Source organism: Bos grunniens, chromosome 3 (genome assembly GCF_055505025.1).
Source record: "Bos grunniens cultivar Pamir isolate PY7600 chromosome 3, Bosgru_T2T1.0, whole genome shotgun sequence".
Lineage (NCBI taxonomy): Eukaryota > Metazoa > Chordata > Mammalia > Artiodactyla > Bovidae > Bos > Bos grunniens.
This window is the reverse complement of record NC_141167.1, coordinates 501,633-514,445: the sequence shown is the minus strand read 5'-3', so window position 1 is coordinate 514,445 and position 12,813 is coordinate 501,633. Positions and strand designations below refer to the sequence as shown.

Sequence of the window (12,813 nt, the reverse complement as noted above, 5' to 3'; positions counted from 1 at the left end):
AGACTGGACATGTCTGCGTGCATCCGTGTGGTCCGCACCTCCGGGCGAGTGGGAAACATCGAGAGGCTGTAACCCCGCGGACGCCGGCGCCATGCCCTTTCCTGCTCGCGCTCAGCTGCCCCGGCGGTGCCCGCGGGCAGAAGGGACCCCGCGGCGCGCTGGTCCACCGGGCCGGGCAGCGACACCGACCGACACCGACGGACACCGACCGACGCCGCCCGCCCTGTCCGCCGACCTGCAGCCCGAATCTCCGGCAACAGCAGGCTCTTCCCGGGTCTCATGACACCGGGAACGTTGCCGCTGTCACCCCGGCCTCTGGAGCTCTGCCCCGGGCTTGGTGGCCGAACCGCAGCCTTCGCGGGAGTCGCCAACGTTCCCCAGGAAGGGACCGGCTCACGGCGGCCGCTGGGTGGCTCCCGACGGGCGGCGCACACGGCCCCGGGGGGACCCCTACCCTTGGGACGCCAGAGCGCAGCGGGGGCCGTTCTTACGCCCGGGACAGGCGGGCTGGGAGCCGGCTTCCGGCCCGGCGGCCCGGCGGCCCGGCAGGGCGCGGAGACCCAGACAACAGACGGGAGGACGGGAGCTGGGAAGACCTCCCCGGGCAGCTGCGGGAGAAGGCGCGCTCCTCAGCGATTCCCGAGGCTCGGACCCAGGCGGCCCAGAGGGCAGATCCCTGCTCCCGGGCAGACTTAGGAATTTAGTGAAACTTAGACTGTGGGGACTGTAAAACTGAAACCACGAAATGATTGGGTAAAAACATGTATGAATGATTTTTATTCTGTGGAATAAAAAGAATGGAATCATGATACAACATTAAAAAAAAAAAAAAGTCCAGAAGCTATCAAAGAAATGAATGATAAACAGCCATAAATCCACCTTTTCATATTCCACACGGAAGGTCCAATGATAACAACTCAGCGTGGGAGGGACATTTGTGCAAATACCTGTGTACTAAGATTGTTGATATTAGTATCACTCAGTATAAAAACAGAACATTCAGGAAACAGCCATTAAGAGGGATCTAGGAAGGAAATTTGTGTCGGTACTGACTTGGAAAGATCTGTATGATGAATTGTTGGATAAAAATAGCCAAGTTATAGGATTTCCACTGGTGTTAAAGAAAAAATATATACATTTGTACATTTATCTTTAAATGAACCGAGATGGAAAGGCAAATGAATTAGAACAGCTAAAGCAGTTTTATAAAAAAATACAATCTTTCGCATAGCTTGGCACCTGGTGCCAGAAAGAAGTGTCTTCAGAAATCAAAAGGAGCCACACCGCCTGCTTTTCTGCCTCCTCCTCCTGTGGCCTCCAGGCAGGCAGCTGGCATCCTAGCCCCTTAAAGTCACTGCTCCACTCAGACAGAAGCAAATCCAAGGAGGGGTTTGTATGACCTTGGCTCTGCAGACTTGGGCTCCTCAGCCTCTTGCCTCATCCTGGGAGCCCCCAGCCAGTCAGTCATCACCCCAGTCTTCCCCACCAGAGGCTACTGGCCCCACTCTGCAGGGGGCAGCCCTTGTCTCTATGAGCTCTGAGCTGTTTTCCCAAAGGAAGGATTTTCCCTTTGCACCACAGGTATGAAGCAAGGGGATAACTGACTTTTTGCACCTGAACCCATCGCACACTTTGTCCTCACATCTGGCCCCAATTATGCCCATGAGGGTAGAAGAAGGCCATTCCCTTTACATAGGAGGTGTGAATCAACTGGAAGCCTGAGCTTTCACATCTGGACCTTTCATACACGTTTTGTATGCATTGAGCTCCTGAAGACACAAGACAGAGACAGGGTTAGGCCTCTTAGTGTGGTGTGGCCATTGCTCTCATAAAATATCCAGGGTCTCTAAGCAACACCAGGGTGGCAAGAATAGGGAAGCATGAAATCATTCAAGCCACACAAACACACACACACACACAAAGGAGGGGCTAAAGCAACCACCTGATCCTAAGGGAAAATGCAACTCTGGAATCAAACATGTCAATGTGTCATGCAGATGTAATATCATGTAAATGACCTGATTCTTTAAAAAATTTTAATTATGAATAAATATTTGATGTCCTTGTGTTTATTCTGAGATTATTGAGACTAATATGGCCAGATTTATATTACTTAAAAAAGATTTATTTCATTGGGAAAAATTTGCTAAAATTTTATATTTCTCAAGAAAAATTCAGGCAGAGAGTACTGAAAATACTATGTTCCTGTGAGGAACTGTGAGCGAGGCCACAACTTTTGTTAGGTCTGAGAGGGCAACGACCAATGTTATAAGATGGACGATGGCAAGGTGAACGCCTGTGACGAGACCGCTGCCCTGAGCCAGAGCGCCTACGTCCTGTTCTACTCCCGGGAGGGTGCGTGGAAAGGGGGTGCTGGGGGAAGGTCAGCGGCCCTCCTGAGGGCTGACTCCACAGACCCCGGGCAGCCTGCAGGAGACGCCAGCGGCAGAGCTCCTGGGTCGGAGGAGTCCCCGGGGGACACAGAGGTCGAAGGGATGAGCTTAGAGCAGTGGAGACGCCTGCAAGGACACAGCCGACCGAAGCCGGCCTTGGAGCTGCGGAAGGTCCAGTCTGCCCTGCCTGCCGGCGCGGTCGTGATTCACCAGTCCAAACCCGGAGGAGGGAGAAACCGCACGCCGCCCCAACAGGAGCACGAGCGGCTCGACCGTCCCAGCACGGACACCCCGCCTCCGGGGCCGAAGAACGTGGGCAACGGCCCTTGTGCCAGCGGGAGGGCCAGAGCCACCAAGGGGAAGAACAAGAAGCCGCGGCCGTCTCTGGGGCTGTGGCGGTAGGTCGGCTCTGACGCACATGCGTGCAGACGCCCAGGCACACGCTGTGTGCGGCACGCCCTGTGTGACGCACCAAGAGTTCCGACGAGGAGCGAGTTCCTCTCGGCCGTGTGCGTGATGCAGCCTCCTGGGAAGAAGCGGGGCCTGGAGTGTGCCCGGGGTCTCGGTGTTCACTTGGGACGGGCTCGTGCCTGAGCGGCTGAGCTCTCGAGGGCTGGCTCTGCTGGGAAGTCGCTGGAGAGGATGGGGTGATGGGGTGCATGAGCGGGCCTGGGCACGGTCCGAGGGCCTCCCACTTCTGCGAGGGTGGGAGAGTCCTCTCGGGATGGGACTTTGGGTGTGGGTTTGCCTTTCGTTCCCCGTCTCCGTTCCCTGGCCGCACCGCTGGCCTCGGGTGAGTGACGCGGCCTGGAGACGCCTCACAGAGCGCTCACAGCCCGCCGAGCAAGGAGAAGATCTCGGGAGCCCTTCGGGGGGCAGGGAAGAGCGGGTGCAGGTCCATGAACCGTCTCCTTCCGGCCGGTCAGGCTCTCGAAAATGGCCCAGACGTCGAGAGGCGTCCGGGGAGAAGACGGGCAAGCAGCCTTTATGGGTGTCTGTCCTTGGGAGGCCTCGTGCTACTTGGCGGAGGGTCCGGCAGGAATGAGGCGGGGATGCGCGCGTCCCCGGCACGACGCTCGTCCGCAAAGGTCCCTGGGGCTCCATGTCCGGTGCAAGGAGTACGCTGGAGAAGCTCCAAGTGCCAAACAGGAGAAGCGATCCACAAGGCCATGAGCACCGCCACCAGCACCACCAGCACCACCAGCACCAACACGAAGGCCAAGGGGAGAAAGGCAACCCAACCAGTCCCAAAGAAACTTCTCCACCAGCATCGCACCGGTGCCTGAGTGGAGATATGTCGCGCCACGTTCATTTCTGAAAGCAAAGGTCCTCCCCGCACTGAGGAAAGACCCGAGCCTACCCTAGATTGTGATAGCAAGACAACTGGACTTCCGACTCTGCCCGTCCTGTCTGGCAGTCTCATCCAGCTGGGCCCCGGGCAAACGCCTCTGGACGCGAGGAGATGCGGCCGGCCTCCAAAGTGCCTGGGGCGGTGGGGAAGCTGTCCTCCCCTAGCTGCTTTCTCGACTGCCTCATGGGCCCGTGACCCGCTGGAGGGGCACCTGAGGCCCCTTATCGACCACCTCTTGCGTTTTTCTTTCTTTGGCTTGGCTGATGGCTTCAAACCCCAAACCCTCCATCAAACTTTGGCAGACCGGGAATTTGCGATGGAACATCTCCGACCTCGAGGGCCAACTCTGGCTCCTGACTGCGCTAGTCGGCGTGGCAAGGCACAGAGAACGTTCCGATGGCTTGTTTCCCCCGCATGGCTACCTACGCCGCACCATGCCCTCCGCACGTAGAGAGGACAAAGAATGATGAGCAGTATCCTCCCCCGAGAACACGAACAAGCGTGCCCTGCACGAGGAAGCGGAGCCACCCACAGTCCGCCCTCATCATCACCACGCATCTTTCCTCCGCCCCATCGTCTCAAATGGACTTACTGCTTGCCCCATCCACACCCTCTGAAGAAGGAGGAGGAGGAGGAGGAGGAGGAGGAGGAGGAGAATGTCGATTGGGGTGGCGGGACAGAGGGAATGGGAAGGTGGCCTTATGCTGGGCGAAATCCGTGCAAAAGAGAGAAAAATCCTGGCTGATCTCGCTTCTCTGTGCCATGGGAAGGAGGTAAGAGGACAGCAAGGGTGTGAGCACTTGGATCATAAAGCACAAAGCGGTAGGCTCCTAGGATGGGATGGGGGGAGCGGGAGGTGGGAGGGGTGCAATAGGCTAAGGAAGAAAACGGGGTCAGGGCCCTTCTTTCCTAGTAAGGACCAACGGAATCAACACTCCAGCTATGGTAAACCTGTGGACGGTCAAACCCCCATAGTCCTGGAAGGCAAGCATAATGTCCAGGACGGGAGAGCAAACAAACACACATGTCACACACCGAGAAGGAAAGCAACAGTCATCCTCCTCCAGGAGGGAAACCTTTTTTATACCTTGATTTATACCACATTTTGAGCCCCGGAATTCGAAAGACGACTGTATGAGTCAACTAGTGTATATAAAAGAGAGAAAGAGAATAAAAGCAACAAAAAAATAACAAAATGAACACAAAATTTTTTTAAAAAGTTTAAAAATAAATGGAAAAAAAAAAAAAAACACCACTCATAAAACCCAAAAACACCAAGCAGGGAAAAAAAAAAAACAGTAAATGATAAAGGAAGAAGGAAAAGGAAGAAAAACGGGCAGCGGAGAGAGAAAAGGAGCTGCAGAAATGAATCCAAAGTTGCAGGAAGCCTATGCCTTTCTAAATGAGCTCGCTTTGGGTCTTGAGCAACGGCCCTGAAGGGAGAAAAGCATATGTGGCACTCTGCTGGCATCTTTTGGTGCTAGGACCCTGAACGCTAGAAGAGTGTCCAGTGAGAACGCATAGAAATTGGGGAGGACCTCGCTGGAGCGCAAAGTTGAGGCAAGGGTTTATTGTTGTCCGGGGAGGGGTTGTCCTCAGGCAGGGGTCTGGGGTCGGGAGACCCCTAAAGGGGAGAGGTTCGGTGGGCAGACATATGTTTCCACACGTGTGTTAGGATGTGAATGGTGAGCCCACGGAAGTCCTGTGCAGCCGGCATTTGTGTGCTGAACTCGGAAGCCCCGCAGTGAATCTCTAGCGGGCAAGGCTGGAAGGCCCAATGCCCCCGAATCACTTGCATCCCGAGCCCTTTGGTCCAGGGGGTCAGGTCGGAAGTGCGTGTGGGGCCTCGTCAAGGGGAATTCCCCGAGAAAAGTGTGGGTGGTTGGATGGCGGGAGTGGGAGTGGGCACGCCCTCGGCCGCCTCAGCCAATGAGGAGCCTGCACGTGCGGGGGTGGGGCTGTGGGGAAGCCCCCAAAGGCCCGAGGGGGCGGGGCCCAGGCCCTTTTCTGGAGCCGGACCGTCTGAGGGAAGGAGGCGTCGGCGTGCAGCTGCAGGTAGGAGATGGAAACCCTCGTGGGCCTTGTGTGCAGAGCCCCGGGGGCTGCTTCTGAGCACGGGGGAGGTGTGTGTCCGTCTCCCTTCGACGTCTTCCCCGGAGGGCAAGGTTGTGGGCCCAGCGCCGCTGGTGCGGATGCCCTTCGGGGACCCTCTGTGCCTGAGGGGCCGTCGCCGGTGCTTGGGCGTCCCCAGCGGGGTGACTTGGCTCCTGGGTCAGCAGGGCTGACGCCTGGCCAGAAAGGCGCCCTGAGTTGGAAGGGGCCGTGGGGGGTGGGGGCTGGGCTTCAGAACCTGGGGAACACCTGCTACGTGAATGCGGCGCTGCAGTGTCTGAGCCACACGCCGCCCCTGGCCAGCTGGATGGTGTCCCAGCAGCACGCCACCCTCTGTCCGGCCCGCAGCGCCTGCACGCTCTGTGCCATGCGAGCTCACGTGACCCGAGCCCTCCTTCACGCGGGAGAGGTGATCCGGCCCCGCAAGGACCTGCTGGCGGGCTTCCACAGACACCAGCAGGAAGATGCCCACGAGTTTCTGGTGTTCACTCTGAATGCCATGCAGCAAGGGTGCTTGAGTGCATCCCAGCCGTCGGGCCATGCCTCCGAGGACACCACCGTCATCCGTCAGATCTTCGGCGGGACCTGGAGGTCTCAGATCCAGTGTCTCCGCTGCCTCGGTGTCTCAGACACGTTCGACCCTTATCTGGACATCAGCCTGGATATCACGGCGGCTCAGAGTGTGGAGCAAGCTCTGAGAGAGCTGGTGAAGCCCGAGAAGCTGGACGCGGACAATGCCTATGACTGTGGCGTCTGTCTCCGGAAGGTGCCTGCCACCAAGAGGTTGACTTTGCACAGCACCTCCCAGGTCCTGGTGCTGGTGCTGAAGCGGTTCACACCGGTGAGCGGGGCCAAAAGGGCTCAGGAGGTGCGCTATCCCCAGTGCTTGGACCTGCAGCCCTACACGTCTGAGCGGAAGGCAGGGCCACTGGGCTACGTGCTCTATGCCGTGCTGGTGCACTCCGGGTGGAGCTGTGAGCGAGGACACTACTTCTGTTACGTCCGAGCGGGCAACGGCCAATGGTATAAGATGGACGATGCCAAGGTGACCGCCTGTGACGAGACCGCTGCCCTGAGCCAGAGCGCCTACGTCCTGTTCTACGCCCGGGAGGGTGCGTGGGAAGGGGGCGCTGGGGGAGGGGCAGCGGCCCCCGTCGGGGCTGACCCCACAGACCCCGGGCAGCCTGCAGGAGACGCCAGCGGCAGAGCTCCTGGGTCGGAGGAGTCCCCGGGGGACACAGAGGTCGAAGGGATGAGCTTAGAGCAGTGGAGACGCCTGCAAGAACACAGCCGACCGAAGCCGGCCTTGGAGCTGCGGAAGGTCCAGTCTGCCCTGCCTGCCGGCGCGGTCGTGATTCACCAGTCCAAACACGGAGGAGGGAGAAACCGCACGCCGCCCCAACAGGAGCACGAGCGGCTCGACCGTCCCAGCACGGACACCCCGCCTCCGGGGCCGAAGAACGTCGGCAACGGCCCTTGTGCCAGCGGGAGGGCCAGAGCCACCAAGGGGAAGAACAAGAAGCCGCGGCCGTCTCTGGGGCTGTGGCGGTAGGTCGGCTCTGACGCACATGCGTGCAGACGCCCAGGCACACGCTGTGTGCGGCACGCCCTGTGTGACGCACCAAGAGTTCCGACGAGGAGCGAGTTCCTCTCGGCCGTGTGCGTGATGCAGCCTCCTGGGAAGAAGCGGGGCCTGGAGTGTGCCCGGGGTCTCGGTGTTCACTTGGGACGGGCTCGTGCCTGAGCGGCTGAGCTCTCGAGGGCTGGCTCTGCTGGGAAGTCGCTGGAGAGGATGGGGTGATGGGGTGCATGAGCGGGCCTGGGCACGGTCCGAGGGCCTCCCACTTCTGCGAGGGTGGGAGAGTCCTCTCGGGATGGGACTTTGGGTGTGGGTTTGCCTTTCGTTCCCCGTCTCCGTTCCCTGGCCGCACCGCTGGCCTCGGGTGAGTGACGCGGCCTGGAGACGCCTCACAGAGCGCTCACAGCCCGCCGAGCAAGGAGAAGATCTCGGGAGCCCTTCGGGGGGCAGGGAAGAGCGGGTGCAGGTCCATGAACCGTCTCCTTCCGGCCGGTCAGGCTCTCGAAAATGGCCCAGACGTCGAGAGGCGTCCGGGGAGAAGACGGGCAAGCAGCCTTTATGGGTGTCTGTCCTTGGGAGGCCTCGTGCTACTTGGCGGAGGGTCCGGCAGGAATGAGGCGGGGATGCGCGCGTCCCCGGCACGACGCTCGTCCGCAAAGGTCCCTGGGGCTCCATGTCCGGTGCAAGGAGTACGCTGGAGAAGCTCCAAGTGCCAAACAGGAGAAGCGATCCACAAGGCCATGAGCACCGCCACCAGCACCACCAGCACCACCAGCACCAACACGAAGGCCAAGGGGAGAAAGGCAACCCAACCAGTCCCAAAGAAACTTCTCCACCAGCATCGCACCGGTGCCTGAGTGGAGATATGTCGCGCCACGTTCATTTCTGAAAGCAAAGGTCCTCCCCGCACTGAGGAAAGACCCGAGCCTACCCTAGATTGTGATAGCAAGACAACTGGACTTCCGACTCTGCCCGTCCTGTCTGGCAGTCTCATCCAGCTGGGCCCCGGGCAAACGCCTCTGGACGCGAGGAGATGCGGCCGGCCTCCAAAGTGCCTGGGGCGGTGGGGAAGCTGTCCTCCCCTAGCTGCTTTCTCGACTGCCTCATGGGCCCGTGACCCGCTGGAGGGGCACCTGAGGCCCCTTATCGACCACCTCTTGCGTTTTTCTTTCTTTGGCTTGGCTGATGGCTTCAAACCCCAAACCCTCCATCAAACTTTGGCAGACCGGGAATTTGCGATGGAACATCTCCGACCTCGAGGGCCAACTCTGGCTCCTGACTGCGCTAGTCGGCGTGGCAAGGCACAGAGAACGTTCCGATGGCTTGTTTCCCCCGCATGGCTACCTACGCCGCACCATGCCCTCCGCACGTAGAGAGGACAAAGAATGATGAGCAGTATCCTCCCCCGAGAACACGAACAAGCGTGCCCTGCACGAGGAAGCGGAGCCACCCACAGTCCGCCCTCATCATCACCACGCATCTTTCCTCCGCCCCATCGTCTCAAATGGACTTACTGCTTGCCCCATCCACACCCTCTGAAGAAGGAGGAGGAGGAGGAGGAGGAGGAGGAGGAGGAGAATGTCGATTGGGGTGGCGGGACAGAGGGAATGGGAAGGTGGCCTTATGCTGGGCGAAATCCGTGCAAAAGAGAGAAAAATCCTGGCTGATCTCGCTTCTCTGTGCCATGGGAAGGAGGTAAGAGGACAGCAAGGGTGTGAGCACTTGGATCATAAAGCACAAAGCGGTAGGCTCCTAGGATGGGATGGGGGGAGCGGGAGGTGGGAGGGGTGCAATAGGCTAAGGAAGAAAACGGGGTCAGGGCCCTTCTTTCCTAGTAAGGACCAACGGAATCAACACTCCAGCTATGGTAAACCTGTGGACGGTCAAACCCCCATAGTCCTGGAAGGCAAGCATAATGTCCAGGACGGGAGAGCAAACAAACACACATGTCACACACCGAGAAGGAAAGCAACAGTCATCCTCCTCCAGGAGGGAAACCTTTTTTATACCTTGATTTATACCACATTTTGAGCCCCGGAATTCGAAAGACGACTGTATGAGTCAACTAGTGTATATAAAAGAGAGAAAGAGAATAAAAGCAACAAAAAAATAACAAAATGAACACAAAATTTTTTTAAAAAGTTTAAAAATAAATGGAAAAAAAAAAAAAAAAACACCACTCATAAAACCCAAAAACACCAAGCAGGGAAAAAAAAAAACAGTAAATGATAAAGGAAGAAGGAAAAGGAAGAAAAACGGGCAGCGGAGAGAGAAAAGGAGCTGCAGAAATGAATCCAAAGTTGCAGGAAGCCTATGCCTTTCTAAATGAGCTCGCTTTGGGTCTTGAGCAACGGCCCTGAAGGGAGAAAAGCATATGTGGCACTCTGCTGGCATCTTTTGGTGCTAGGACCCTGAACGCTAGAAGAGTGTCCAGTGAGAACGCATAGAAATTGGGGAGGACCTCGCTGGAGCGCAAAGTTGAGGCAAGGGTTTATTGTTGTCCGGGGAGGGGTTGTCCTCAGGCAGGGGTCTGGGGTCGGGAGACCCCTAAAGGGGAGAGGTTCGGTGGGCAGACATATGTTTCCACACGTGTGTTAGGATGTGAATGGTGAGCCCACGGAAGTCCTGTGCAGCCGGCATTTGTGTGCTGAACTCGGAAGCCCCGCAGTGAATCTCTAGCGGGCAAGGCTGGAAGGCCCAATGCCCCCGAATCACTTGCATCCCGAGCCCTTTGGTCCAGGGGGTCAGGTCGGAAGTGCGTGTGGGGCCTCGTCAAGGGGAATTCCCCGAGAAAAGTGTGGGTGGTTGGATGGCGGGAGTGGGAGTGGGCACGCCCTCGGCCGCCTCAGCCAATGAGGAGCCTGCACGTGCGGGGGTGGGGCTGTGGGGAAGCCCCCAAAGGCCCGAGGGGGCGGGGCCCAGGCCCTTTTCTGGAGCCGGACCCTCTGAGGGAAGGAGGCGTCGGCGTGCAGCTGCAGGTAGGAGATGGAAACCCTCGTGGGCCTTGTGTGCAGAGCCCCGGGGGCTGCTTCTGAGCACGGGGGAGGTGTGTGTCCGTCTCCCTTCGACGTCTTCCCCGGAGGGCAAGGTTGTGGGCCCAGCGCCGCTGGTGCGGATGCCCTTCGGGGACCCTCTGTGCCTGAGGGGCCGTCGCCGGCGCTTGGGCGTCCCCAGCGGGGTGACTTGGCTCCTGGGTCAGCAGGGCTGACGCCTGGCCAGAAAGGCGCCCTGAGTTGGAAGGGGCCGTGGGGGGTGGGGGCTGGGCTTCAGAACCTGGGGAACACCTGCTACGTGAATGCGGCGCTGCAGTGTCTGAGCCACACGCCGCCCCTGGCCAGCTGGATGGTGTCCCAGCAGCACGCCACCCTCTGTCCGGCCCGCAGCGCCTGCACGCTCTGTGCCATGCGAGCTCACGTGACCCGAGCCCTCCTTCACGCGGGAGAGGTGATCCGGCCCCGCAAGGACCTGCTGGCGGGCTTCCACAGACACCAGCAGGAAGATGCCCACGAGTTTCTGGTGTTCACTCTGAATGCCATGCAGCAAGGGTGCTTGAGTGCATCCCAGCCGTCGGGCCATGCCTCCGAGGACACCACCGTCATCCGTCAGATCTTCGGCGGGACCTGGAGGTCTCAGATCCAGTGTCTCCGCTGCCTCGGTGTCTCGGACACGTTCGACCCTTATCTGGACATCAGCCTGGATATCACGGCGGCTCAGAGTGTGGAGCAAGCTCTGAGAGAGCTGGTGAAGCCCGAGAAGCTGGACGCGGACAATGCCTATGACTGTGGCGTCTGTCTCCGGAAGGTGCCTGCCACCAAGAGGTTGACTTTGCACAGCACCTCCCAGGTCCTGGTGCTGGTGCTGAAGCGGTTCACACCGGTGAGCGGGGCCAAAAGGGCTCAGGAGGTGCGCTATCCCCAGTGCTTGCACCTGCAGCCCTACACGTCTGAGCGGAAGGCAGGGCCACTGGGCTACGTGCTCTATGCCGTGCTGGTGCACTCCGGGTGGAGCTGTGAGCGAGGACACTACTTCTGTTACGTCCGAGCGGGCAACGGCCAATGGTATAAGATGGACGATGCCAAGGTGACCGCCTGTGACGAGACCGCTGCCCTGAGCCAGAGCGCCTACGTCCTGTTCTACGCCCGGGAGGGTGCGTGGGAAGGGGGCGCTGGGGGAGGGGCAGCGGCCCCCGTCGGGGCTGACCCCACAGACCCCGGGCAGCCTGCAGGAGACGCCAGCGGCAGAGCTCCTGGGTCGGAGGAGTCCCCGGGGGACACAGAGGTCGAAGGGATGAGCTTAGAGCAGTGGAGACGCCTGCAAGAACACAGCCGACCGAAGCCGGCCTTGGAGCTGCGGAAGGTCCAGTCTGCCCTGCCTGCCGGCGCGGTCGTGATTCACCAGTCCAAACACGGAGGAGGGAGAAACCGCACGCCGCCCCAACAGGAGCACGAGCGGCTCGACCGTCCCAGCACGGACACCCCGCCTCCGGGGCCGAAGAACGTGGGCAACGGCCCTTGTGCCAGCGGGAGGGCCAGAGCCACCAAGGGGAAGAACAAGAAGCCGCGGCCGTCTCTGGGGCTGTGGCGGTAGGTCGGCTCTGACGCACATGCGTGCAGACGCCCAGGCACACGCTGTGTGCGGCACGCCCTGTGTGACGCACCAAGAGTTCCGACGAGGAGCGAGTTCCTCTCGGCCGTGTGCGTGATGCAGCCTCCTGGGAAGAAGCGGGGCCTGGAGTGTGCCCGGGGTCTCGGTGTTCACTTGGGACGGGCTCGTGCCTGAGCGGCTGAGCTCTCGAGGGCTGGCTCTGCTGGGAAGTCGCTGGAGAGGATGGGGTGATGGGGTGCATGAGCGGGCCTGGGCACGGTCCGAGGGCCTCCCACTTCTGCGAGGGTGGGAGAGTCCTCTCGGGATGGGACTTTGGGTGTGGGTTTGCCTTTCGTTCCCCGTCTCCGTTCCCTGGCCGCACCGCTGGCCTCGGGTGAGTGACGCGGCCTGGAGACGCCTCACAGAGCGCTCACAGCCCGCCGAGCAAGGAGAAGATCTCGGGAGCCCTTCGGGGGGCAGGGAAGAGCGGGTGCAGGTCCATGAACCGTCTCCTTCCGGCCGGTCAGGCTCTCGAAAATGGCCCAGACGTCGAGAGGCGTCCGGGGAGAAGACGGGCAAGCAGCCTTTATGGGTGTCTGTCCTTGGGAGGCCTCGTGCTACTTGGCGGAGGGTCCGGCAGGAATGAGGCGGGGATGCGCGCGTCCCCGGCACGACGCTCGTCCGCAAAGGTCCCTGGGGCTCCATGTCCGGTGCAAGGAGTACGCTGGAGAAGCTCCAAGTGCCAAACAGGAGAAGCGATCCACAAGGCCATGAGCACCGCCACCAGCACCACC

The 12,813-nt window shown here is 59.7% G+C and overlaps 2 protein-coding genes across 2 annotated transcripts; both read left to right on the top strand.

The window, feature by feature from the left end:
- Positions 1 to 5,806: 5,806 nt before the first annotated feature.
- On the top strand, positions 5,807 to 7,408 carry LOC147374751 (ubiquitin carboxyl-terminal hydrolase 17-like protein 6). Its single transcript, XM_086373837.1, has one exon. It carries the CDS (start codon positions 5,807 to 5,809, stop codon positions 7,406 to 7,408), a length of 1,602 nt encoding a protein of 533 aa, XP_086229963.1.
- Positions 7,409 to 10,420: 3,012 nt separating this feature from the next.
- On the top strand, positions 10,421 to 12,059 carry LOC147374750 (ubiquitin carboxyl-terminal hydrolase 17-like protein 6). Its single transcript, XM_086394020.1, has one exon. The coding sequence runs from the start codon at positions 10,421 to 10,423 to the stop codon at positions 12,020 to 12,022; it is 1,602 nt and encodes a 533-aa protein (XP_086250146.1). The 3' UTR covers positions 12,023 to 12,059.
- The last annotated feature ends 754 nt before the right edge of the window (positions 12,060 to 12,813 follow it).